General features: G+C 41.6%; 1 protein-coding gene across 2 annotated transcripts in view; it reads right to left on the bottom strand.

Annotated features, from left to right (window-relative positions):
- The window catches only part of XRCC5 (X-ray repair cross complementing 5), a 67,002-nt gene that overhangs the window by 23,135 nt on the left and 18,634 nt on the right, over nt 1–25,233 (bottom strand). For both annotated transcript variants that reach the window (XM_072985264.2, XM_072985265.2), the window contains exons 9-15: nt 21,025–21,137; nt 19,583–19,645; nt 16,446–16,583; nt 13,897–13,987; nt 9,059–9,192; nt 6,608–6,804; nt 5,176–5,269 (exon numbers count right to left, since the gene is read on the bottom strand). In XM_072985264.2, the coding sequence (XP_072841365.2) occupies nt 5,176–5,269; nt 6,608–6,804; nt 9,059–9,192; nt 13,897–13,987; nt 16,446–16,583; nt 19,583–19,645; nt 21,025–21,137 (830 nt within the window). The remainder of the gene's footprint in view (nt 1–5,175; nt 5,270–6,607; nt 6,805–9,058; nt 9,193–13,896; nt 13,988–16,445; nt 16,584–19,582; nt 19,646–21,024; nt 21,138–25,233) is intronic.

The raw sequence follows: 25,233 nt of genomic DNA, 5'->3' as shown, positions 1-25,233 counted from the left end.
TGAACTGAACTGGTTCAATGGCGTTGCATTTTGTGAGAAAAACGAAAGAATCGTCTGACTTTTCATACCTTCTTAGTCTAACTCAGAAATTGCAAATAAAAGCTACAAGAGTACAGGCAAGAATGAAGGCCACAAGCTTCTAAGGAACTAGAAGGGGATTAACAGAAGCTAGGGAGGGAGTGATGGCCCTTTATAACCCCCACAAAAAAACACCCCACTTTGAAATGTTAGTAGACACTGATAAGGAGATTTTGAAGGATACAATGGTAGGGAAATTATGGCTATTATGTTAGGCACTTACCATTGCACAAATAGTATAGAGACACATTTACCGTATTTTTCTGTTGATAAAATGACCCAATGTATAAGACGACTCCCCCTTTTTCTAACCTCAAATTAGAAGATTTGATCCCTGCTTTTCCCTTCCTTTTGCTAAGCCACAGATCTTAGCAAAAGGAAGGGAAAAGCAGGGATCAAAGGGCTCCCTTTGACTACCGCTTTTCCTTGCTTTTTGCGAAGTCGTGGGTCTTGGCAAAAAGGAACGGAAGGCTCCCTTTGGGTAAAGCAGCGATGAAAGGGCTGCACGATCACAGCCCTTTGATCCTGAAGCCCTTTCATGGCTGCTATACCCACTAAAGCCCCACGAGGCTTAGGAAGTGGGTAAAGCCCCGCAGGGCTTAGGAAGTGGGTAAAGCAGCCATGAAAGGGCTTCAGGATCAAAGGGCTGAGATCATGCAACCCTTTCATCGCTGCTTTACCCACTTCCTAAGCCCCATCTTAGGAAGTGGGTAAAGCGATGACAAACTTCGATAGCATCTTAAAAAGCAGAGACATCACTTTGCCAACAAAAGTCCTAATAGTCAAAGCTATGTTTTTTCCTGTAGTGATGTATGGAAGTGAGAGCTGGACCATAAAGAAAGCTGACCGCCGAAGAATTGATGCTTTTGCATTGTGGTGCTGGAGGAGGCTCTTGAGAGTCCCCTGAACTGCAAGGAGAACAAACCTATCCATTCTGAAGGAAATCAACCCTGAGTGCTCACTGGAAGGACAGATCCTGAAGCTGAGGCTCCAGTATTTTGGCCATCTCATGAGAAGACTCCTTGGAAAAGACCTTGATGTTAGGAAAGTGTGACGACAAGAGGAGAAGGGGACGACAGTGGATGAGATGGTTGGACAGTGTCTTCGAAGCAACCAACATGAATTTGACACAACTCCGGGAGGCAGTAGAAGACAGGAGGGCCTGGCATGCTTTGGTCCATGGGGTCACGAAGAGTCGGACACGACTAAATGACTAAACGACAACGACGAGAGCACCCCTAGAAGAAACAGTAATCAATAACTATAATATGAAATAGCTGGCTGGATATCTCAGTGGTTGAAGTATCTGACTGTAGAGCCAAAGTTCAGGAGTTTCAGTTCCCACTGGGAGAAGAGCCAGCCTGTGGGCAAGCTATGCAGTTCCAGGACGCCCCCAGAAGAAGGGAAGGGAAAACCACGTCTGCGTCTTCTCTACCTGGAAAACCCTGAAAAGGGTTGCCATATGGTCATAAGTGACTTGATGGCAGATGATTATTGATTATAATTTGAAATAACCAGAGAAAGCCAGTCCTGGTATACATTAGGTTTTCTAGAAGAAGGGGGGGAAAAACTGGAATGAAATCAGATATGCTTTGGAAAGACTCAGATTTGTTCCTCATTGTGCAATCTATATTGTTGAAAATAAATAATACAAATCCAGCTTGTAGAAGTATGTGTTGACGCAACTTCCATATATAAAGGTTTGTTTGCTACTGAAACAAGCCAGAACTAGATCATCAGAGGCTGAGTACATGAGCTGTTCAGCCTGCTGCTTGGATGGTGACTTAATGACGTCTTTGCTAGAGCGCACCAGCCCTCTTTGGAGCGTTCCTACCTGTAATTTTCAGGCCCCTGCCGAGGCACTTCCACTCGTCTGGCATGGGTAGCATTGCTCTGATTTGGGTCGGTTCCAAGATGGAACTGACCCAAAGCAAGCCATTTCAGGATATTAGCAAATTAATTACTTCCTTTGCTCAACAGAAGGCAGGGGAAGTGAAATTATTTTCTTCCGACTGTATAGAGACGATCGCTGATGTACTGCATCAGTTATTAAAAAACACAAAAACTCTTTTCTTTGCCTTCTCTTAAAGGGCTGGTTGAGAAACTGACTGCAGCCAAAGCCACCCCCATGGATTCAGTGGCAGGCAGTTTCTCAACCAGCCCTTTAAGAGAAGATAAAGAGATTTTTAAAAATTATTTTCAAACCATTTCTGTGTAAATGGTCGGACTTGATTAGATCATTCTAATCAAGCCCGACCATTCCAAAGCAGCCATGCTAGCTCGCTTCTAGCTACTGTATAGCCAGACCCTATGAATAATCCATTAGTCCTTATAGGCTATAGTGTGCATCTGTCTTCTGGGATACTTGAAAGTATTCTTGTAGTATGATCTGTGGTGGCTTTGTTTCCCCCCCTCCCCCCCCCCCCCGTTCCTCAAATTGAAGGTAACTTTTCATTTTCTCAATTCTTCTGGTTCAATTAAAATTTGATTTGGAAGAATGGGAACATGTTATCTATTTGCATGCTTTCTCTTCCCTTCTGCATGTAGATTTCCCCTTCTAGGTCAACAGCGGTTAACATTAACCTCTCAGTCATTATTTGAGGTCATGGTCTGGACCAATTTTGCAAACCAGAATTTATATTCAGATAAATGGCAAGAGAGCACAAGAAATGCAGGAGGGATCAGTATAAAAGACAAGAGTGAGATAAAACATGGAAGGCAGACCATATCCTGTTTTCAAAACTATGTTTCAGAGCATAGATGAGGAATGTGAGGCTTCCTATATGTCATTCAGCTAATGTTTTCATTGTTTATTTATTTAATCATTTACAAATTGCATCTTCATTCTTCAGATATTTGATCCCAAGTCATTTAGGGTTTTAAAGGTACTGTACATTACATTGGGCTCAGGAATGTAGATTCTTAATGGATCCATTTAGATCAGTGCTTCCCAACCTTGAGTTCCCAGATGTTCTTGGATTAGAACTCTCAGAAATCCTGGCCAGCACACCTAGTGGTGGAGGCTTCTGGGAGTTTGAGTCCAAGAATGTCTGGGGACCTAAAGTTAAGAACCACTAGATAAACCTGCTTGAATTCTAGCAGCTAAATTCTAGTGGAAGTTCCTCAAGCATTTTTAAGTGAGGAAATCCTCCAAGGTAGGCTTCAGCAGTATGTGGACCGAGAACTCCCAGAAGCTGGATTTCAAAGGGGCAGAGGAACCAGAGAACAAATTGCTAACATGCGCTGGAGTGCCTGACCACCTTATCTATCTCCTGCGAAATCTATACGTGGGACAGGAAGCAAGAATTAGAACTGGATATGGAACGATTGGTTCGAAATTGGGAAAGGAGTACGACAAGGCTGTATATTGTCCCCCAGCCTATTTAACTTATATGCAGAATACATCATGCGGAAGGCTGGACTGGAGGAATCCCAAGCCGGAATTAAGATTGCCGGAAGAAATATCAATAACCTCCGATATGCAGATGATACCACTCTGATGGCAGAAAGTGAGGAGGAATTAAAGAACCTTGTAATGAGAGTGAAAGAGGAGAGTGCAAAAAACGGTCTGAAGCTCAACATCAAAAAAACTAAGATTATGGCCACTGGTCCCATCACCTCCTGGGAAATAGAAGGGGAAGATATGGAGGCAGTGACAGATTTTACTTTCTTGGGCTCCATGATCACTGCAGATGGAGACAGCAGCCACAAAATTAAAAGACGCCTGCTTCTTGGGAGGAAAGCAATGAAAAACCTTGACAGCATCTTAAAAAGCAGAGACATCACATTGCCAACAAAAGTCCGAATAGTCAAAGCTATGGTTTTTCCTGTCGTGATGTATGGAAGTGAGAGCTGGACCATAAAGAAAGTAGACCGCCGAAGAACTGATGCCTTTGAACTGTGGTGCTGGAGGAGGCTCTTGAGAGTCCCCTGGACTGCAAGGAGACCAAACCTATCAATTCTAAAGGAAATCAACCCTGAATGCTCACTTGAAGGACAGATCCTGAAGCTGAGGCTCCAGTACTTTGGCCATCTCATGAGAAGACTCCTTGGAAAAGACCTTGATGTTAGGAAAGTGTGACGGCAAGAGGACGACAGAGGATGAGATGGTTGGACAGTGTCTTCGAAGCAACCAACATGAATTTGACACAACTCCGGGAGGCAGTGGAAGATAGAAGGGCCTGGCGTGCTCTGGTCCATGGGGTCACGAGGAGTTGGACACGACTAAACGACGACAAAGCCCCAGCTTTACCTGAAGGGAGCCTTCCCTTCCTTTTTGCTAAGCTCCATGGCTTCGCAAAAGGCAGGGAAAAGCGGCTGCCTTCTGTGTATAAAACGACCCTCAAATTTTTTGTCTAATTATTTAAGGGAAAAGTGTCATTTTATACACAGAAAAATACGGTGCCATCAAAATAAAGCAGAAAACTCAGATTCTGTAGGCTTTGTAATTTCATAGCTACTGGTCATCATAACATAGGTGTCAATATATTACAGTTTTCCCTCACTAGCCACTGTCTCAGCTTCTAAGCATTTGTGTAATCTTTATGAACTGTTCAATTATTCAAATATTTAAAGGGAAACACTTTCTACTAAGTGTAGAAAGATGCAGAGTGAGGACAAGAGAGCACTATTAGGATAGTCATTTGCCAGAAGGAGTGAGACTTAAAGAATGTAAATGGAGAATAGCTAGTGTAGGCATTCAAAACAAAAATGACTCAAAGAAACAGTCTTATTTTCTGCCAAACAAATGATCAAGATATATGTGACTGCCAGTTTATAGTCACCGTTTTTAATAAATGCAGCTTCTACAATTCAAACTGGTTCAATTCTGGAGTTTTGGTGGTCACCAACCCTGCTGCTGAAACTTGGAAGTTCTTAGTCCACAAGTTACATTGCTGCACTTTACCCAAATGAGGGTAAATTTGTTACAAAATAATCATGTAGGGAAAGGGGGCTCATGAAACCACTGGCATTTGCCCTAAAAATGACAAGGCTCTCAATTCCTGATGTTGTCTTATGCCATCAGGGAGTGACAGCCCTTTCAATACAGCCGATCTCACCTAGTCTGTGATAGATTCCTTTACAAAAAGTACCTACTGTGGTGACATTGCCTTCAGCCAGATTTGCAATCCTGAAGCCACCTTCACTGCTTTCCATTTTTGCCTTTTTAGCACTGGGCCCATCTTCATTACTACAAGCAGACAAGACCAAAGTATCAGTTTGAGGGGGAAAAAATCTTCAAATATAATGAACTAGGCAATTTATATGAGACAGCTCATGTGCTTTGAAGAAGACTGCAGTTCAGTCATGGAGTTGTTTCTTAAGCCCCTGACAAATTGAAACTGTCTCAGACAGTGGGACTGGTGCGGGAAGGGTATACCTAGGTAAAATCTTGATGCCACAGTGATGGCATGTCTACCAGAACTACAATATTAGCTGTAGATTATTCTACACAGAAACACAAGAGAGACATACACACGTATCATACCATTATGCATTCATATCAGTTTCCTTCCAATGATTAAACTGGCATGAGAGATAATGGAAATTTTATGTTAAAGAAAGAAATCTATTTACCCTTCCAATATAATTTGCTGGCTCCTGTCTTGGAAGTGATAGTTATTAAGTATCTGGGAACAGAGACATATTATATGTCTCCTAATGCAGTGGTCCCCAACCTTGGGCCTCCAGATGTTCTTGGACTTCAACTCCCAGAATTCCTAGCCAGAATAGACGGTGGTGAAGGCTTCTAGGAGTTGTAGTCCAAGAACATCTGGAGGCCCAAGGTTGAGGACCACTGTCCTAATGCATCTCCTTGGTCAACGGACATGTGAGCCTGATAAACTTCAACCTGCAGCTCCCAGCAGTCACTGAATCCCCAATTAAACATGCAAGGCCTCTCTTGACTGAATTGCTTTAAAGTAGACCCATAACTTCCTTATGTGCCCTTGGCTTCCTAAAATTAGAAGCAAGGATGATACACTTAAGAGCATGGATCTACTTCAGGTATCCTAAAGCCCTTTCGGATTAACGTTGCACTTTGGATTAATGTTGGAGTTGCTACATACTAAACGAGAAGCAAAAATTCAAAAAGCTTTCTCCTGAAGAAGGCCATTGCCGAAATGTGTTGAGCTTGACCTTTTTAGATAAGGATAAAATTTGCATTCCTACCATTTTTATACATCTGGAGACTCAGTCTCCCATTTGTACTTTTGCCACCAATGGATATATCAGTTCCCTCTGCTTTGATCCTAAAGACCCATCAGAAGGAGTCAGTTTATTAGAGATATATGGGCAAATCATTACTGCTTTAAAGGTGAACACTGTCACCTTAAATCATGCCACCACCACCCCACAAAAAAGAGAAAAAACATTATAGGTCACTTTAACGCTACTACTCTCAGAAATTAGCAGCAATTTTTAAAGGCAGCCCTATATAATGCCTCAAGCTTGAACTCGTTGCCTGTCTGGGAGTTCTAACATGTGCCTCTTTAAAGAATCTCTGACACACGTCAGAGGGTTAACTTACTTGTCTTTGAAGATATGTTGAGCTGTCTTCTGCTCTTTCATTTTGCCTGCTTCCTTCAAGGCAAAAAGGGATTTTACTTTTTCAAGGGGAGCACGGCATTTCTCTGCCACTTCCAGAGGTGTCACCAACATGTCTAAGATGTGTTTCTCAACAGCAGGTAGAGGTGAATCAGGATGGAAAGCCTTATGCTGTAAGCACTGGTGAGAAAATGCAAAGAAACAAGTATTTCAAGCCACTTATTTATATACTGTCCACACTGGTTTTCCAAAAACGTAACTTTCCCAATCTCTGATAATATATAGAGTGGATGGTATTTATCTCAAAGTATAAGTTCAAATATTTCTCAACATGCAAGATGATTCTCTATGAATAGATGAGGTAACAGAGATTATAAGGGATGTTTTAAGGCAGTGGTTCTTAACCTTTTTGAAAGAAACGCCCCCTTGAGCCATTGAAGAAGTTATGATCGCCCCCCTCCCCACGGTGATGATATCTTATTTATTTATTTATTTATTTATTTATTTATTTGTTTGTTTGTTTGATTGTTTATTTATTTAAGACACTTAAATCCAATGACCACTGAAAACAAAATTCAATTCCAAGAAAATGAAATGCTCCCAAAAAGTAACATTTAATGATTTAGTTGTAAGCGAATTTTAAGATGCAAAAAGAAATATAAAAAGGGCATAAAAACAAACCGCAATGCGGGAACTAAAAATTTCAAGACAAAAACTCTGAAACTAAATTAAGATTGGAGGAAAATATATATTCATGCACACTGTAAAAAGGCTGCAGCCATCTTCACAAGTTTAGCTTGCTCCAGTGCCCCCCTATTGCCCCCCTTCTGTTCTTTCGCCCCCACACCACCCCTTTTCGTTCTACCGCCCCCCTGAAAAATGAAATCGCCCCCTGGGGGGCATTATCGCCCACGTTAAGAACCACTGTTTTAAGGTAAAATGGCTCAGATATCTCATGAAAAGTGTTCAGTGATTTAAGATTAATGACAATAAATATAATGTATTCTTGAAAGCTTTCACGGCCAGGATCTGATGGTTGCTGTAGGTTTTTTCGGGCTGTCTGGCTGTGTTCTAGAGGTTTTTCTTCCTAACATTTCGCCTGTCTCTGTGGCTGGCATCTTCAGAGGACAGGCGTCAGAACTCTGTCTGTGCTCTGGTTCAGTTTGTGGGATAGTTGAGTATTTATAGCTGTGGGATCAGCTTTTTGCCCTTTTCAGGAGATTGGATGATTATGGTGATCAGCATGTTTTTTTTTGTTATGGGTGTATTGCTGTGATAAGGGGGAGAGATGATCTGTCACTGTGATTGATGGGTGTCATTAGCTGATCTTTTTTTGGGCAGTGATCACTGGTCCTTCTGGCTGAGTAGAGTTTGTTGACCTTTTGCAGGCTAACCCTAACCCTACCCAGCACTGAAAAACACAACCTCAAGAACACGGCCAGACCTACTACAACCAATAAACATAATGACAATAAATTCCTTGCCTCTGCTGCAATTCACAGATTTGTCAAAAGTACACAGAGATCACTATTTTAACCAACTATGTTGATTAACATTCAAAACATCACAGTGATCAATTTAAACTTTAATGTCACTTTTTAAATATAATTCTAAGCTGGGCTATAAAATGCCTGGATAACAAAACTCCTTAAGTCAAACTTGGGTTTGCCTGCAAAGACATCCATCTTCTCTACTCCAATTTCTAGGATGTAGTTCAAAACTCTCAGTACTGAAATACTAAATTATTTTATTCTGCCCACACAAGGTAAAGGTTCCCCTTGACATTTAGTCCAGTCGTGTCCGACTCTAGGGCACGGTGCTCATCCCCGTCTCCAAGCCGTAGAGCCAGCGTTTGTCCATAGACAGTTTCCGTGATCACGTGGCCAGCGTGACTAGACATGGAACGCTGTTACCTTCCCGCCATGGTGGTACCTATTTATTTACTCACAGTTTTACATGCTTTCAAACTGCAAGGTTGGCAGGAGCTGGGACAAAGCGACAGGAGCTCACTCCATCGTGTGGATTCAATCTTATGACTGCTGGTCTTCTGACCTTGTAGCACAGAGGCTTCTGCGGTTTAGCCCACAGTGCCACCACGTCCCAAGTTTTTTTTGCCCACACATCTTCCTGTCAAATCAATTTAAATAAATGAGGGGCCATGCACAGGTTATTCCGCTGTGAGCCAGTTGCAGGGCAGAGGTCTGTGGAAATACTACACTATCAGTTGCATGCTGATAGTCACAAGACTGCAGTGATTTCTTAATAAGGCAATTATCCTCCCAAAATTACAACATCTGTGCTATACTGGCATAGTTAGCCAACAGTATCTGGGCCATTACATTTCTGCCAAAAAGTTTCCTTTTGCTGGATCTAGTGAGATACAGAAGAAAATAAGGTATGTTTTAAAGTGATGGTGAAAAGTTCCTCCTCTTACCTGGTACAATCTTTGGAACTGAGGATTTGGGAATTTGCTGGTTTTAAATACATCCTTGATTGTCCCTTCAGTCTCATCTTCATAAACCAAGCTCATAGAATCAATCAAAGAATCAACTGCAAGTAACTGATCCTCTGGGTCAGCAAAAACAGGCAAAGACATATCAGATAAAGAGTCACAAGAGAAAGGTACTATATCAAATTTCTCCTTAGGGAGGAGGCAAGAACTTCCACCCAGTGCAAGTAATTCAAGCAGAAAACTCATAAGGTAGTAAGAACAGTCGAAAGATAGATGTGTGCCAAAATTTTTATTCCTAGCCCAGGAATGTGAGTAGATGTTAAGGCTATGGGATTTTCTATTATGTCAGAACATCTGGTAGTTTCCCATTATTGTAAAACCCGGGTGAGCAGAAAGAAATTGTTTATAGTCAGAAGGAAAAGAAAAACAATTGGAAACAGTTATAAATATGTGGAGATAGGACACAGGCGAACAGGGCATTCCAATACATCATCACAATTCCAAAGCACTTTGGGCACCAGACATCAAAGAACAATCAACATGGATTTTAAGTGGTATAACTGGGTGAAAAATTTAGAAAATGTATTTTTTTCTGTATGAAGCTAATAATATGCTTCAAGGTTAAGAGAATTATTACTATAATATATGATAATATCAATATATATTTATTTTTTTCAAACTTTGACATTTTTCTATGCTTTTTAAGTAAAGGCTAAAGATTACTGAAAGTTATAATGCTTTTATTATTTATTTTATTTTATTTTATTAGATTAATATACCACCCATCTAGAACATGACTACTCTGGGAGGTTAAAGGATGCATTCTCTGTCTCTTGTTTTAATATCCCTTTTTTAGGCTATCAAGCTTTTAAAATTTTGGATGTTTTTTATATTGTCTACAACTTAAGCTTTGTATTTGGATATCTGCAACTTCTCATGATTTTTAAACTGCTTGGATGGAAATCACACCTGTAACTTTTTGCAAGTTGCAAGGAAGTATTTTTAAGCATTTGTGCCTACAGTTTTCTTCATAGCTGTAAGATGTTTGGATGTTGCAACAACTCTGAAGTATTTTGTGCATATGGAACAAAGAAGCAATGTAGATATACAAAACCTAGAGAAAAAGAAAAGCTGATGTTGCCTGGAATTATTGAAACACCAAAACAATTTATAGTTTGATAAATGATTTTTGATATGATTGTCTGTGGTTGGTTTAATTATGAAATTAGCCCTTAATTGGGATAAATGCCAGTTGTGACGAACACAGGCTTCTTATTCCCCCTCCCTTCGGCAGGTCTATGAAGTTTTGTAGGACTTTGAGGTGCATATGTGTTTAAAATATTAGCTGAGCTAACCTGACACTGCTGCTATCTTCAGAGTCCCAGAATAATGCATATCACAAGGAAGAACTGTGTCTGTTTTCTCCCTCATAAAATTGACTGACAATTCAGTGCTGAGGGGGAAATGTAAAGCACCTGCAAGAAATACAGTAAAGGTAGGGGCTTCCCCTCCATTACATCATGCACTGTTTACTTTGCCATCAAAGCTGGAAGCAGTTTTGCTCTCTACCTGAACTATGACTTTAAATGTGACAGCTTTCATTTTCTTCCATTCATTTTCAAGGCAGAATATGCATACCACCCTTTATAATGGTAAGACCATATACCCCTCTGATAATAGGAATAGTACAACTGTTCTCTACAAGGTCATCCTATGATCTTATGAATCTGATATTTTTTTTCTAAGAATAGTTGGCAGCACCAGACTCTGCAGAGGAAAGTTCTGGAATAACACACACTGAGCAAAGGGACATTAGGGGAAAATGCTAGATGCTCATGGCAAATCTTCCCCCATTTACCTGTGACGTGCCATTCTTCTTGCAGGCTTCCTACACCTGGGGTCAAGGAGCACCCCCAGGCTGCAGACCCTGTTCCTTAGGGAGAGTGTAACCCCATTCAGGGCAGAGAAATGGCCCTCCAGCCTGTCCAACGAAGCACCCATTAACAGCACTTCCATCTTGTCTGGATTGAGTTTCAATTTCTTAAACTTCATCCAGTCCATTATCAGGTCCAGACAAGAGTTCAGTACAGAAACCACCTCACCTGGATTGGTGGAAAACAAGAGGTAGAGCTGAGTGTCATCAGCATGTTGCTGACTCCTCAGCCCAAACCTCCTGATGACCTCTCCCAGAGGTTCCATGTAGGTGTTAAACAGCATGGGGGACAGTATCGAGCCCTGAGGAACCCCATGACATAAACGCCATGGGACAGAGCAACTATCCCCCAGCACCACCCTCTGGACACGGTCAGCTAAGAAGGAGGAAAACCTCCATAAAATGGTGCCCCCAATTCCCAACCCAGCCAGCCTATCCAGAAGGACCATGGTCGATGGTGTCGAAAGCCTCTGAGAGGTCCAGGAGTATCAACAGGGTCACACTCCCCCTGTCTCTCTCCCGGCAAAGGTTATCGTACAGGGCGACCAAGGCAGTCTCCATACCAAAATCCAGCCTGAAACCCGATTGAAATGGATCCAGAAAATCTGTTTCATCCAGCAGTGCCTGGAGTTGCCCGGCCACAACCTGCTACAACACTTTGCCCAAATAAGGGAAGTTTGCCACTGGTCGGTAGTTAACCACCAGCCTTGGATCCAGGTTAGGTTTTTTTTAGGAGTTGCCAAATTATCACCTCTTTCAAGGTGGTAGGGACCACTCCCTCTCTCAAAGAGGTGTTCATGGCCTCCTGGACCCAGGTGCGAACCCCCCTGGCAGATCTTCCAATTAGCCAAGGTGGGCAAGGGTCAGGCGGCGTGGTGGTAGAACGGACAGATCCAAGCACCCTGTCCACATCCTCAGGTCTTAACAATTGAAACTCATCCATTAATACTTGACCTAAGCACGGCACACTGGACACATCCTCTGATTCTGCAGTAACCGTGAAGTCCTGCCCACTGCGAATCTGAGCAATTTTCCTCTGAAAATGAATGGCAAACTCATCACAGTGAGCTGATGAGCAGTCTGGGACCTCCACCAGATTTCCCAGATGAAGAAGATCCTGGACCACCCAAAACAGCTCTGCTGGATAACATTCTGAGGAAGCAATATGGCTGAAGAAATATTGCAATTTCGCCAGCTGTATTGCCATGAAATCAGCCCAATAATGGAAACTAAGTTGTGTTTGCTTGTTTAAAAAAAAAGTGCAATCAGGTGATGCTTTGAATGTTCAGGATCTCTAGCAGCCTGACCCTGGTTTACTTCTCAAAATGATCAGGATTCAGCTGTTAAGGACAACTGCCTGCTTTCTACCCACCTCCTCTGCATCATGGCAGCTTTTATTCACAAATATGTTACTAATCATTTTTTTATTTCAGGGATTTTCAGCAAGTCTACTTTATAGTTAACTGCATTGGGCTCTGTCTCTTCTCAGCTATCATCCAACTGTTCCACTGAGCGACCTCAATACGCTCGATACACACATTGCTTGGGTTTTCTTAGTCTTCCTTTTCCTTCCCCATCACCATTCCACTTGGTGTTGTGTCTTTTTAGAGGGCAAGTCTCTGGGCAGAGACAATATTGGGTTGCTATTGTTTTAACTGATCTGTTACCTAGTCTTCCAGCCCTTCCGGTTAAAGGGTGATATATGAAGTTACAGAAAAAATGGATACATGTACAATATATCTTTAAAGCAAACAGTGTTGCTTTTCAGGGTGTTTAAAAAACAAACAAACAAAAACAACCACTACCTTGCATTCATTTTCAAGACATAACCGAAGATGGCATCCCTGTTACTCCAAGTGTAGGCACAACTATGAAGTCTTGCGCAAAAATTTTAATGGGTTCCAACAAATGATGTTACAGACCAAGGTCAGGAGGAAGAGAAGATTCAGCTCCCAAAGAGAATGAAAACTAGATTCCTTGATGCACAAGGCTGACAGTGTAGGAAAAAAAAACCCATACACAAATCTAAACCTATCTTAAAATGGCATGAAGGAAGTTCCCATTGGTTCTAACAGCTGTCTGCCTTGCCCAGCCTGACATCATCCCAATGTCTTCACCTGCAACTCCCATCACCCTTAGCTATGCTAGCCAGAGAATATGAATGGTAGCATACACTCATTCCACGTGAATGGCACCCAGCTGGGAAACACTGATTTATTCATATTCAAAATGGGGGGAAAAAACAAGAGAGTCATAGAGAGTATCTAGAGCAGAGTTAGGATGCTGTATAACTCCCACAATCCTCTGCCACTTGCCTTGATGAATGAAGCCAAAGGGAAGTTATAGGTCAGTGATATCTAGAAGCCCAACAGTTCATCACTCTTGATCAACAGACTCTGTCCCACGACACAAAAACCTGAGGCACCCAGTCCCAACAGAAATACCAAGAATGCACCCCCAACCACTCAGAAGGGATCAAAAGCAGACCATCAAAGCACATGTTCCCCCCTCTCACTCTGCCCTCTCCCACTCTCAATTTAATTGCAGTTATGTGCTAACACTATAGTAGCTGGAAAACAATGAACTACCCTGGTTCACCTTAAAGTTCATGCCATGTGTTTTCAACCAGATTTAAAGCTGGAAGACAGATTTCTTTCCATGGGAAACCTTACAAAGGACACTGTTATTAAAAAAGTAATATATGGATGTAGAAACCATCATTTTACAAGCAATCATTTCTGAAATATAGAACATCACAAAGAATATTTAAATTGCAATCCTGTACAACTTACCTGAGCTGGGACTAAGCAGCCCTCAATTCAGTGGGACTTTGTGTAGAAATACACAAAATACCTCTGTTAAGAGTATAGTCAAAGTGGATGCTTACCTGTTGCTGTATACTTTTTATTATTTTTCAAGGAGGAAAACACATATTGTCTCAGATCTTCCATATAAGGCATCTGTACATACGCCAAACACTAAAATCAAACAAATTGGGTTGGGGGAGAGAAATGTCATGAAAACTTAATTAAATAGAAAAAGAACAAACCTTCCAAACGGACACTTCCAGATGAGGGTTTTTACTGTAGGATCACACTGACTTATTCATGAACTAGTATAGGAGGTCCCAACATTGCGGTATTTTATTTGCATCACCGTCCAGCGAAGATTCTCCATAGCACGGCCATTTTTGCTGCCCGTGCAGCGAGGAATCTGTCCCAGAAAACAGCAGGCGGCCATGTTTTTTTACTCGGTGGCCATTTTGAAATCGCCAATCAGCTGTAAGAAAATCATTGTTTTGCGAGAATTGGTTCCCAAAGCAGGGAACCGATCATCGCAAAGCAAAATTCCCCCATAGGAAACATCATTTTGCGATCACTTTTGTGGTGGCAAAACTTCATCGTTATGCGATTTCATCATAAAACAGAGCGCTCATCTTGCGAGGCACCCTTGTATACCTATACCCAAGACTGAAAAGAAATATTCAGCACAGGAATAATATATATGGATGGACGCTACATTCCTGAGGAGAGTGGCTTGCCTTTTCCTCTCTCTGCAGATTAAAGTATGTGATCTCTCTGTATTATGTGCCAATTGGCCCCAGGGGGCTCTGCTTTAGGCCTGAATCTCTGGGGGGCTGATAAGATCCTGCAGCAGGGGCCCCGTCCCTCTTCAAGGGAACAAGGAGAAGAAATTACATCATGGCGAAGGAAACACAATCTGCATTAAATCACTAAGCCAAAAAAAGAGCGAGCAAATGAGACTCTTGTACTCTTACCAGGCAGAGAGACCTACTTATGTAAAGCTACCTGTGCTGCCCACCTAGGAAGGAACCCAGAGCAGTGTCACTGCCTGAAGCCAATAGGCAAGGGAGGAGGTCATATTTTCTTGTCCCTCAAGATCTTTTCTTCATTCCCTCTATTGCCAAGGAATGAACGCCTCAATGCCAGAGAGTGTAGAAGCGGAGAAAATAGCTAAGGGTGACTTTTACCAGCTCTGTCTCCCTTTCCTCCGAGTTTGGCCAAAAGGCCTTCGATATAGGCCTGAGTGGAGATACTTTGTGGAAACCAGAAACATCCTTAGGAGTGGCAATGGGAGACAGCCCCCATTTCTAAGTATTATACTTATCTTGCTCACATTCCTACAAGACCAAGTTGACCACAGACAGATTTTAACCATTGTCTCACTCATGGTTTTTAACTGTTGTTTTGCACTGTAGCCAGTGTAAAAATGCATATTTGCATTCCCAAACAAAAGTATCAACACAGCGGCATCTATCAGCATTATCAGCAAATAGTATCAATCTTTCAAGACTATGAGATAAATCTATTTGATAATAGATAAATCTATTATAGATTCTATTTGTGTTTCATCAAACACCATAGAAATTCATTAATACTTTAGTGATACCTCCTAACCTAATCAAAATAAATTTGCCTCTCTGTCTTTAACATGTGCAATTTTTTTTAAAGTTTCTGGATATTTAATAGTTGTTCACTCAGTGTGTGAATTTGCTTCTTAAGAGTCCCTCCACAGTTTTCTTGCAAATGGTGGCCATCAGCAATCAGCTGCTCTTCACTTTCACATACAGTACTGATACTTTCTCTTATTCACAAGCGTCCTCCAGCTCATCTTAAGTGATTTCCCTTTCTATGGGATGCATAGGCACACAAAAATTAAAAATAAAATAAAAATGAAAGCTTATGTCCAGTCCAACATCCCCCCTAATTTTCAGTCCTGCTCAGTGGGGCTCTGCCCATTTCGTGTGCAGTTCTGCTCTCCCCACCCCCACCCCCGTGCGGGGTTCCACTATGACCAGAACCGATGGGGCTGGAAACACAAAGTGTGGGTGAACAGAGAAGAAGGAACACATCATGGCTGTGCAGCTTAGAGGGAACTTTGCTCCACTTCCACATGAGTCTCTGCTTAAGCAGAGCAACACATATGCACATTGTTTCCCACAAGAAGATACCAAAAACATGCTGCAGAACTGATATTGCCATTTGCAGACTCTGTGTACAATTTGGGTTTCTGAGGATGAATGGCTATTTTTTTCTACAAAAAAAAAAAAACAAGTGGTACATAAAGGCTGATATTCTGTAACTTTGTTACACATGTGGGAAGCAAACAGTATTAAAGTTTGTTGCTTTGAGCTGGCAATTAACAAGCCTTCCACTAGGATTTCTCAAGTGTAAGTGTACAAAATCTAAGTTTTCCCTCAAAAACTATTTTTGAATAACAAAACAGCCTGTGTGCAATCTTCTTTAAAAAAGCCCTGAAATATAAAAAATACATACAAACTATGATAATTTTGCCTCTCAGAGAAAGAAATTTTGGAAGTTTTCATTTACACTCAGAGAATGAAATAAGTGAAGATGTACAGAAAGAGAGAACTACATAGGCATTAATAAGCTCAGTCATCATAGAAAATATTACCTCATATTCATCCTTAATTACTGGGAAGGCTGCTCCAACCTGTGGCAGAGATCTTTTATCATAGACATAGCGCACAATGGCTACCATATCTAACTCATCCAAAGCATGGATAAGGGCAGAAAGCGCAACAGCTGCAGCCTGTCAAAGAAGACACGTAATTATAAACAAAAATAATTGTGTTACGTGCTGTTACATCAGAACTGACTTACAGCAATCCTAATAGGGCTTTCAAGGTACAGTACATGATATATCTTAATGAGGGGTTTTACCAGTTTCATTTCCTTTCCCTGCCAGTGAGTTTCCATGGCCAAGTGGAGATTTGAACCCAGGTCTCCTGAGTCCCATCTACTGTACTACACAAAATTGGGTCTTCAACAAACATCATTTATCCTTAGCAACTGCAGCATTCACAATGAGAGTCATTTCTGTTTTCAAATTAGCATAGTCATTCAAAACCTGCCTTTTTCCTCTTCAAAAGCATAGGAAACGGTGCTCATGCACAGTGAAGTCACAACATCAAGAGACGCAGCAAAGTTGGACACCACAGTACATATGCTATATTACCATTTCAAAATGAAATGGGACGACGTATAACAAACAAAAAGAGATCGATAACGTTTCTTCTCCTAAGTCTCCACTTCTTATTTCTTAAAAGCTGGCAGAGATTTTTATTTTTAAAAATGTAGCCAGCATGGCCATTGATTTAATCATGTGAATCAATCACTTCACAAGTACTAATTGCAGGAGCTTAAGAGAAAAGGAGAGGCAATAAAAAGAACTAGCTTGAACAGATTTTATTTCATGTTTCTAGACTCAACAAAGCTGCCTTATAGATGTTGTAGCATTCTGGACTGAACAACCGTCTGGTTATTTTCAAATTTTGTTGTTGTTGTTGTTCAAAGGAGCAGCAAAGACTCTCTTTCCACCTCCTTGATGCTGTGGCAATCCAGCTATACTACACACCCAAGAACACTACTCATGATAGAGCCACTGGGTGGGAAAACAGGAGGCTGGTAATGAGGCTGTAGTTGCACAACGTTGCTTGGATGCAGGAAATCAGAGTTAAAATGATCATCAGATACATGATGCTATTTGCTGGGAGATTTTTGCCCTAAACCAGTGAGCTCTCATTACAGCTGACACATTCAACCAATGAGGTACAGGCAAGTCAACATTCATGCAAACAGCACTGATTCAGTTGGTCTACTCCTGTGATGGCAAACCCTTTTAAACCCGAGTGCCCAAACTAGGGGGGGGGAGGTGTTTACGCGGACTAGTGGGTGGCGGAATTGGTGGCGGCGAAAGCGGCAGCGTAAGGGAGAATCCCGGGCACGGAGGTGCCTCCAGACCCCATTCTAGATTCGTGCCCAACCCCCCGCCGCTGCCTATAGCTCAGCTGGCCTGCCGGTGCCAGCTGCTCCGGATCCTGGCCCACCGCCTGTGGGGGCACTAGCACTGCGGCTGCAGCCACCTTCTCAGGTTTGGCTGCGGTGGGTGACGATCCAGAGACTTATGGCTCACGTGCCCACAGAGAGGGTTCTGCATGCTTGCTGCAACACACATGCCATCGTTTTGCCATTGCTGGTCTACTCTATCTGGAACTAACAATTGCATTTAGACAATACCATCATGCTCGGTAATAGAGATGGGCACAAACCACCGGTTCAGTAGTTCGTGCTGGTTCATTTTTCGGCCAGATGTTTGGCACTTCCCAACCCTGCCTCCTCTGGCAGGTGCCCACTCAAAGGCAGCACCCCTAGCTTCCCTGTTCTGCCTCCTCTGGGTGCTGCCTCTGAGTGAGCGCCCACAGGAGGGAGTGGAGCTGGAAAGCACCAAACACTTGTTCACTTGAAAAACAAACCAGCATGAACTACTGAACCAGCACTTCGTGCCCATCTCTACTCATTAACAGCTCTATCATGCTTGCAATTTAATTTTTTTTTCATATTTTCTACAGCCTTCTTACACCTATGTTTTAAAAATGTTCACAATTAAGAGTAATGAGTTGAAGTATATTTTTATACATTTGCTTAACATCTGCACCCAACATGTTTCTTTTTTTCTTTTTCTTAACATATAATATGGCTTTTGATTTAGAAACAGTCAGAAATTTAAAAATAAAGTAGAACCACGGTATCTGCAGGAGATAAGTTGCAAGACCTGTGGATGCTATAAAATGTGGAAGGATGGAACACTACACGTTGCATGGTCTCTGTCTTATTCTAGTGGCCAGTTCTGGTAAATATATATATATATATATATAATTGTTACTTCATCATGCTTTTTATTCTGGCATTCGAGAAGTCCTTGTTAACCCTTACATAAGGGCATTTCCTGGATGATCAGAGGAACATTACACACTTCTTTTGCTAACAGGGCGATGCCTTGGCAGATATACTGGGCTAAACCAAAATTCAGATATGCTGACAAAAGTAGCTAAATTCTGTGCTGCTGCAACCAAATTCATGAAGGAAAGGTCCCACCCAAAGGGCAGCTATAGTATCTGTAAATTGGTATATACATGTAGAGGCCTTAGTGATCACATGGGCTCTATGAGCTTCAAAGTAACAACTCTGTCATTCTATGTGTTATAATAGCCCACAGATAAGGCCTATGATAGGGAGGCAGGAGATATCTAATAAGATCTATGAATGTAGTTATATATATATATATATATACAGTATGTATATAGACGTTTTTAGTGTTTTTAGATTGATTTTATGTTTCCTAATTTAAATAATGTTCCTTACTTTTGCTGGTCAATGACTATAATTATAATTATAATTATAATTATAATATAATTAATTATATTAATTATAACTGCCCCCATACCTATTTATATTATAATAATAATAATAATAATAATAATAATAATAATAATAATAATAATAATAATAATAATAATAATAATAATAATAATAATAATAATTATTATTATTATTATTATTATTATTATTATTATTATTATTATTATTATTATTATTATTATTATTATTATTATATAAATAGGTATGGGGGCAGTTATTCAGCATTTTCAGCTAGCAATTAAATGAATCAGTGGATACTGATTACAAGGATAGGGGATCCTACTGTACAGCAGTAATCTAGTCACTATCAAGATTGGAGATTTGTCTCACCTCGTCATCTTTCGCCGGAAAGACCTTCAGGACCTGGTTCCCCATGTAGCGATGTCTCAGGACCTACAAAGAAATGTTTCTGGAATTTTATCTTATGCAACATTATTTTGAAGTCTTTAAAGGAACTTTCAGGGACATGCCGGCTCTGCTCTATGCTGGAAAGCTGAAACACAGCACGTTGTTACCTCTCTGTAGTGTTTCCTACAGTTGTCAGAATCTCCACACTGACTACCACTCTGGGATAATGGTCAGAAGTTCTCAAACAGAACGTTCTCTGCGTCTTTTGTCACTCCCCACCTCAGACATTCTCATCCATATATCAGCCTTCTTTGTCATCCTTTCTCTCTCTCTCCCATCTTGCCTTCTACTCTAAGTGAAAGAAATTCTTAGTTCAAAATTACTATTCCAAACTTAAGAGAGTTTTATTTTTCAGAAACAGACTTTTTTAAATGAGGATGGGGATGAGGGGGGAAAAAAGAAATGAAAGAGGGAGTCAGAAAGAGAAAAGAGCGAGGAAAGGGGGAAATGAGAGGGAGGAGAATAAGAAAATAGAGAGAAGGGAAAGGAAGGGGGGGATTATGGCTTTTGACTCTGGCCTTGCCCACTACGAGTATGAAGTTCCAGACAGAAAACACCTAACGGAGTGCACCCCTCAACAAAAAGTGTTACTTATAACTATATTTCTATCCTAATGTTTCATTAATCAACAATGCTAGTGAACCAGTTCCTCACTCCTGGTTCAGAACAAAACAGGAAACAATCATTACGATGCCTTAATTTTTCCTCACCAAGAAAGCATACCTTCTGACAACTCAAACTAATCTACCCTTAAAGGACAATACTCTCCAACAGTAAAGGAATAGTCAGAAAGACAGTAAGCATGTATGTCAGTAGGTATGTGTACCTTCACCAGAGACCAGGTATTGCAAGTCGCAGTTGAGTCCAACTTAAAGTTGCACCAGCAACTTGACTCAGGCTTGGCGCTGGGATTTCTGGGGCAACTCACAACTTGACTCAGACTCATTTGTCCAAGTCACACTGTTGAGTCCTTACTGTCTTTTAAAAGTGCTCCTGAAACAGGATTTAAAAATTGATTTTAAAAGATATTTTTAGTTAGTTTGCTGTAGCTCACTTTGGGACTCTAATGGATAGAAAAGTGATTAATACTTCTAATAAATAATATCCTAGCCCTGTAGTTGCACAGTAAGCATGTCCATATGTTGCTGTAGGGTTTTTTGGGCTGTTTGGCCGTGTTCTGAAGGGTTTTTTTCCTAACATTTCGCCAGTCTCTGTGGCTGGAATCTTCAGAGAAACCTCTGTCGAAATGTTAGGAAGAAAAACCTTCAGAACATTGGCCAAACAGCTCAAAAAACCTACAACAACCATCAGATCCCGGCCGTGAAAGCCTTCAAGAAGACATGTCCCTAAGCTTATGGCCATACCTGAGAAGATCTGCTGAATCCCAAGACAGCAAAACATTTCCCATCTGTTTTGTATTTCATCTGTTCTTCATCGACCTTAGAGAATGGAACTATGTCACTCCCATAGCGGAATCCTGTAAAAATGAAAGAAAAACTTATTGTGTTGGAAAAAAGAGGTTGATGGGTATGGAACCTACGGAGCCACTGTCCATCTTGGCTGGGGGAATCAGAGAGTTGCAGCTCAAGGACTTCTAGTTTTCCCCTGCTCTGATCAAGGGAACAATCTGAGTGGCTCACCTCTTCCACATTTACATCTCCTCCAATTTACCAATCACAGTTCTTTTATCATGACCATGGAAGGCCTACTGCAGTTGAAGGGATGGGGGTGGGGTGGGGAAAATGCCTCTGAGGGCATGCTTCCTCCACTGATACAGAGACTAGATCTTTTAATACGGGGGTCCCTAACCTTTTTCACACACCCCACGTGCATGCACAAGTGAGCACACATGTGCAAATGGCTGTGTGGGGCTTGTGCGGGCACACGTGTGCTCATGCACATGCACAAATGGTGGCGCAGCGCTCACACAGGCGTGCTGGAGCACATGTGTAAATCAGCTGTGCGGGGATGAGTGCGTGCCGGGGGGAGGTCTGTCTCTGCAGCCCAGTCCAGCTCAGGCCACAGACCGGCACCAGGGGTTGGGGTAAGGTAAAGGTAAAGGTTCCCCTTGACAATTTTTTGTCCAGTCATGTCCGACTCTAGGGGGCGGCATTCATCCCGCTCTTCAAGCCATAGAGCCAGCATTTTGTCCGAAGACAATCTTTCCGTGGTCACATGGCCAGTGTGATTTAGACACGGAACGCTGTTTACCTTCCCACCGAGGTGGTCCCTATTTATCTACTTGCATTTTGCATGCTCTGTTTTAATCCCCTGATAAGCTTTCTGTCTATTTAACAACACATGCCAGTCCCAAATCCATTTTAAACAACTTATTGCCTAGAACAGTGGTCCCCAACCTTTTTGACTCCGCAGACCAGTTGGAGGAGGACAGGGTGTGTGTGCGGGGAAGGTGGGGCACCCCCATGTTCGTGCACATGCATGAACGGGAAGGGCGCACTCACACACGCACATGCATGAAGGGTGCTCATGCGGGTGCACACTCATGTGCATGCACAAAGAGGTGGGGCATGCACATTTGTGCACTTGCACAATCGGTTGTGCGGGGCAGCAATCTGTCTCTGTGGCCCACTCCGGCCCAGGCCATGAACCAGCACCAGGCCGCAGATCAGGGGTTGGGGACCATTGGCCTAGAGCATATATTAAATTAACTTTCTCATCTACAAATGGTACAGTGGACCCTTGACTTACAGACGGCTTGACTTACAGACTTTTTGAGTTACAGACTTCTCTGGCCGCAAAATTTAGGTTTGACTTGCAGACTGAGATTTGACTTACAGACCAGAAAAAAAACCAAAATGGAACAAAAACGGACTGTTACGGGATTAATGCACTGTAGGTCAATGGAGACTTGACTTACAGACTTTTTGACTTGAGAACCGCCTTCCAATACGGATTAAGTTCTCAAGTCAAGACCCCACTTGTACTTGTACTTCTTATGCCTCATTTTATCTCTTAAATGCTGTGCCAACAAAAGAAGCCCAAAGTGTTCTCGTTTCAAGTGTCAGATTTTAAAAATGAATTTTAAAAATAACAGCCAAAAGCAAATATGTGACATAACAAATCAGCAGGAGGTTCAGGAAATCACTCTCTGAGGATTTTACAGAACAAAATATTATGTATGAGGTACACTAGTATCTAGTGAAAAACTAGCAATGCTCCCCCCAAAAAACAAACAAACAAACCTGCCATTGAGCAAATACAGCTTTTCGTCTTTTGCCATCCCTTATTATTTACTTTTCTGAAAAGCCACAAACCCACTTTTTACTTTATTTGAAAGACCTGTTTCACTATTTCACATAATTATCATAGGAGCTTACAATTAAATCAAACAAAACACACAAACGTTAAAAAACTTTAAATACGAAAGTATCAAGATCAAACTCAACAAAACTAGAATGAAGCTGTTAAATAATGAAATGATTAAAATTCCGTAGCAACGAAAGCTGTTATTAAGAGTGTAGGCAAATAAGAAATCTTTTAACTTTTCCCTCTTTGGAATATCCCATTTTCTTAGTGCACAATTATTAATTTTAATTAATTAATTAATTAATTAATTAATTAATTAATTAATTAATTAATTAATTAATTAATTAATTAATTAATGTTATTCCAGTGTCATATTTATCCTCATAGAAAACCCATGACAGCTGCCAACAATCGATGAACCACTTTGATCCTATGTAGCATATCGGGCAGCAGGGATTCTCCAGCTCATTTGGTCTTGGGCGAATGTTTCGGCATTCTCCCATGTAATATGTAGTGCCTTCAGGTCTTGCCTCAGTGTTCTTTGCCATGTTATTTGAGGGCATTCTCATTTAGCACTTGGGGGGTGCCAATTCACTGGGGATCTAATTGTTCATACGGAAATTATGGCCAGCCAGCTGGAGTCTTCTACATGAGACAATGTTGTGAACTTTACTTGAGGCACTCCTTTGGAGCACCTCCTAGTTGGTAATGTGACTGAAATATCGGGTTTTTATGACTCAGAGGAGACACCTCTGCCGGAAGACGTTGAGCCTCTTGTTGATACTTGATGATGCCTTCCAAGTCTCATTGGCATAAATAGCTATTGGGATCACGATAGACGCAAACAGATGGAACTGAATCTTCAACAACATGGATGGTGAGAACTAGAACTTGTTCATCTTCCAGAAGACAGCTATCACCTTCCCAATGCAGCAATTAGCATCCAACCCTGCATATCCAGTCCAGTGATCACACTACCCAGATAAATGGACCTCTGAACTTCCTCTAACTGCTGCTGTCCGAGTACAATTTCCTGTGGTGGGGCCGCGGATGTCATGTGCATGATTTTTTATTTCTCTGTGCTTATCCTGAAGCAGACTTTGTTTGCCCCTTTCCTCCAGGACAGTCATGGCATGCTGCAGTTTCACTTCATCTTCCTCAAGAAAGGTGATATCATCGGAGAAATCCAGATCACCAAGATAACTTTGGTCAGTCCAGTGGATGCCTTTCCCAATGCATACTCCAGTTTGCTGCATGACGTAGTCAAGGGCCACGAGGAAAAGGAGTGGGGATAAGATACAGCCTTGTCTGACCCCAGTGTAATCTCAAAAAAGTTCATATGGCCATTCTCGATCTTAATGCAGCAGCTCGATTGTCGACACAAATTCTTAAAGATGTTAACGAAGACTGCCGGTACGCCATACAAATGCAGGATCTGCCAAAGGGACTCTCAGTGGAAACTATCAAAAGATTTTTTAAAAAATTGACAAAGTTGATGGCTAATGGGTGTTGACCCTCGATGAACTGTTCTATGATGTTTCTAAGGATTTGCTCGCTGCAGGATTAATCATAGCGGAATCCGCCTTGCTTTGCAGCTGCCTAAGGAGGAGTTCACAAAATGCCTTCCAGGACCGTGAAAGAAAGGTGAACCAAATTCATGGTGCCCAAATGAATGAACAAACTCTTGGGAAACTAAAGATGCACGGGAAAAGGTTTCCAAAAATCCATACTGCCATAAAACATTTATTAGGCCAATGATAAAGGCACAAAAGAAAGCTTTCAAGATACGAGCTTTTGTTTCAGGAATAAAAATACACACACACACACCCAACTGGGGTGGTTGAGGAACTTAGTGTTCAACCTGCCTGCTGTGTCAAGGGAGGTCTCCAGACTCTCCAAGCGGGCTCCTTGGCTATCAGGTTTCCTCCTGAACAGTCCCAGGTTTGTTGGGAACAAAACAAAAGAAATGAAAAAGCAGCCACCTAAACGAAAGAAAGAAGTCGCCTATTCCCTTGAAAACAATCTAAGTATAAACCTTTTGAAAATTCACAAGTACTTTTATCCCGTGTGAAGAGAGCAGAAAATGTATACAAACAAAGTCACAAGCAGAGAGGTCACATGTGCTGCCTTATACTGATCATGGAGTCAAGTATGCCCACATTCAAACTCTTTACTTAACTGTGAGAGCCTCGTGGCGCAGTGGTTAAAACGCTGTACTGCAGCTAAAACTGTGCTCACAACCTGGGGTTCAATCCCAGGTAGGCGGCTCAAGGTTGACTCAGCCTTCCATCCTTCCGAGGTTGGTA

This window comes from Pogona vitticeps, chromosome 1, assembly GCF_051106095.1.
Source record: "Pogona vitticeps strain Pit_001003342236 chromosome 1, PviZW2.1, whole genome shotgun sequence".
Classification (NCBI taxonomy): Eukaryota; Metazoa; Chordata; class Lepidosauria; order Squamata; family Agamidae; genus Pogona; species Pogona vitticeps.
The sequence above is the reverse complement of the archived record's forward strand: the minus strand, read 5'-3'. Positions and strand labels throughout refer to the sequence as shown.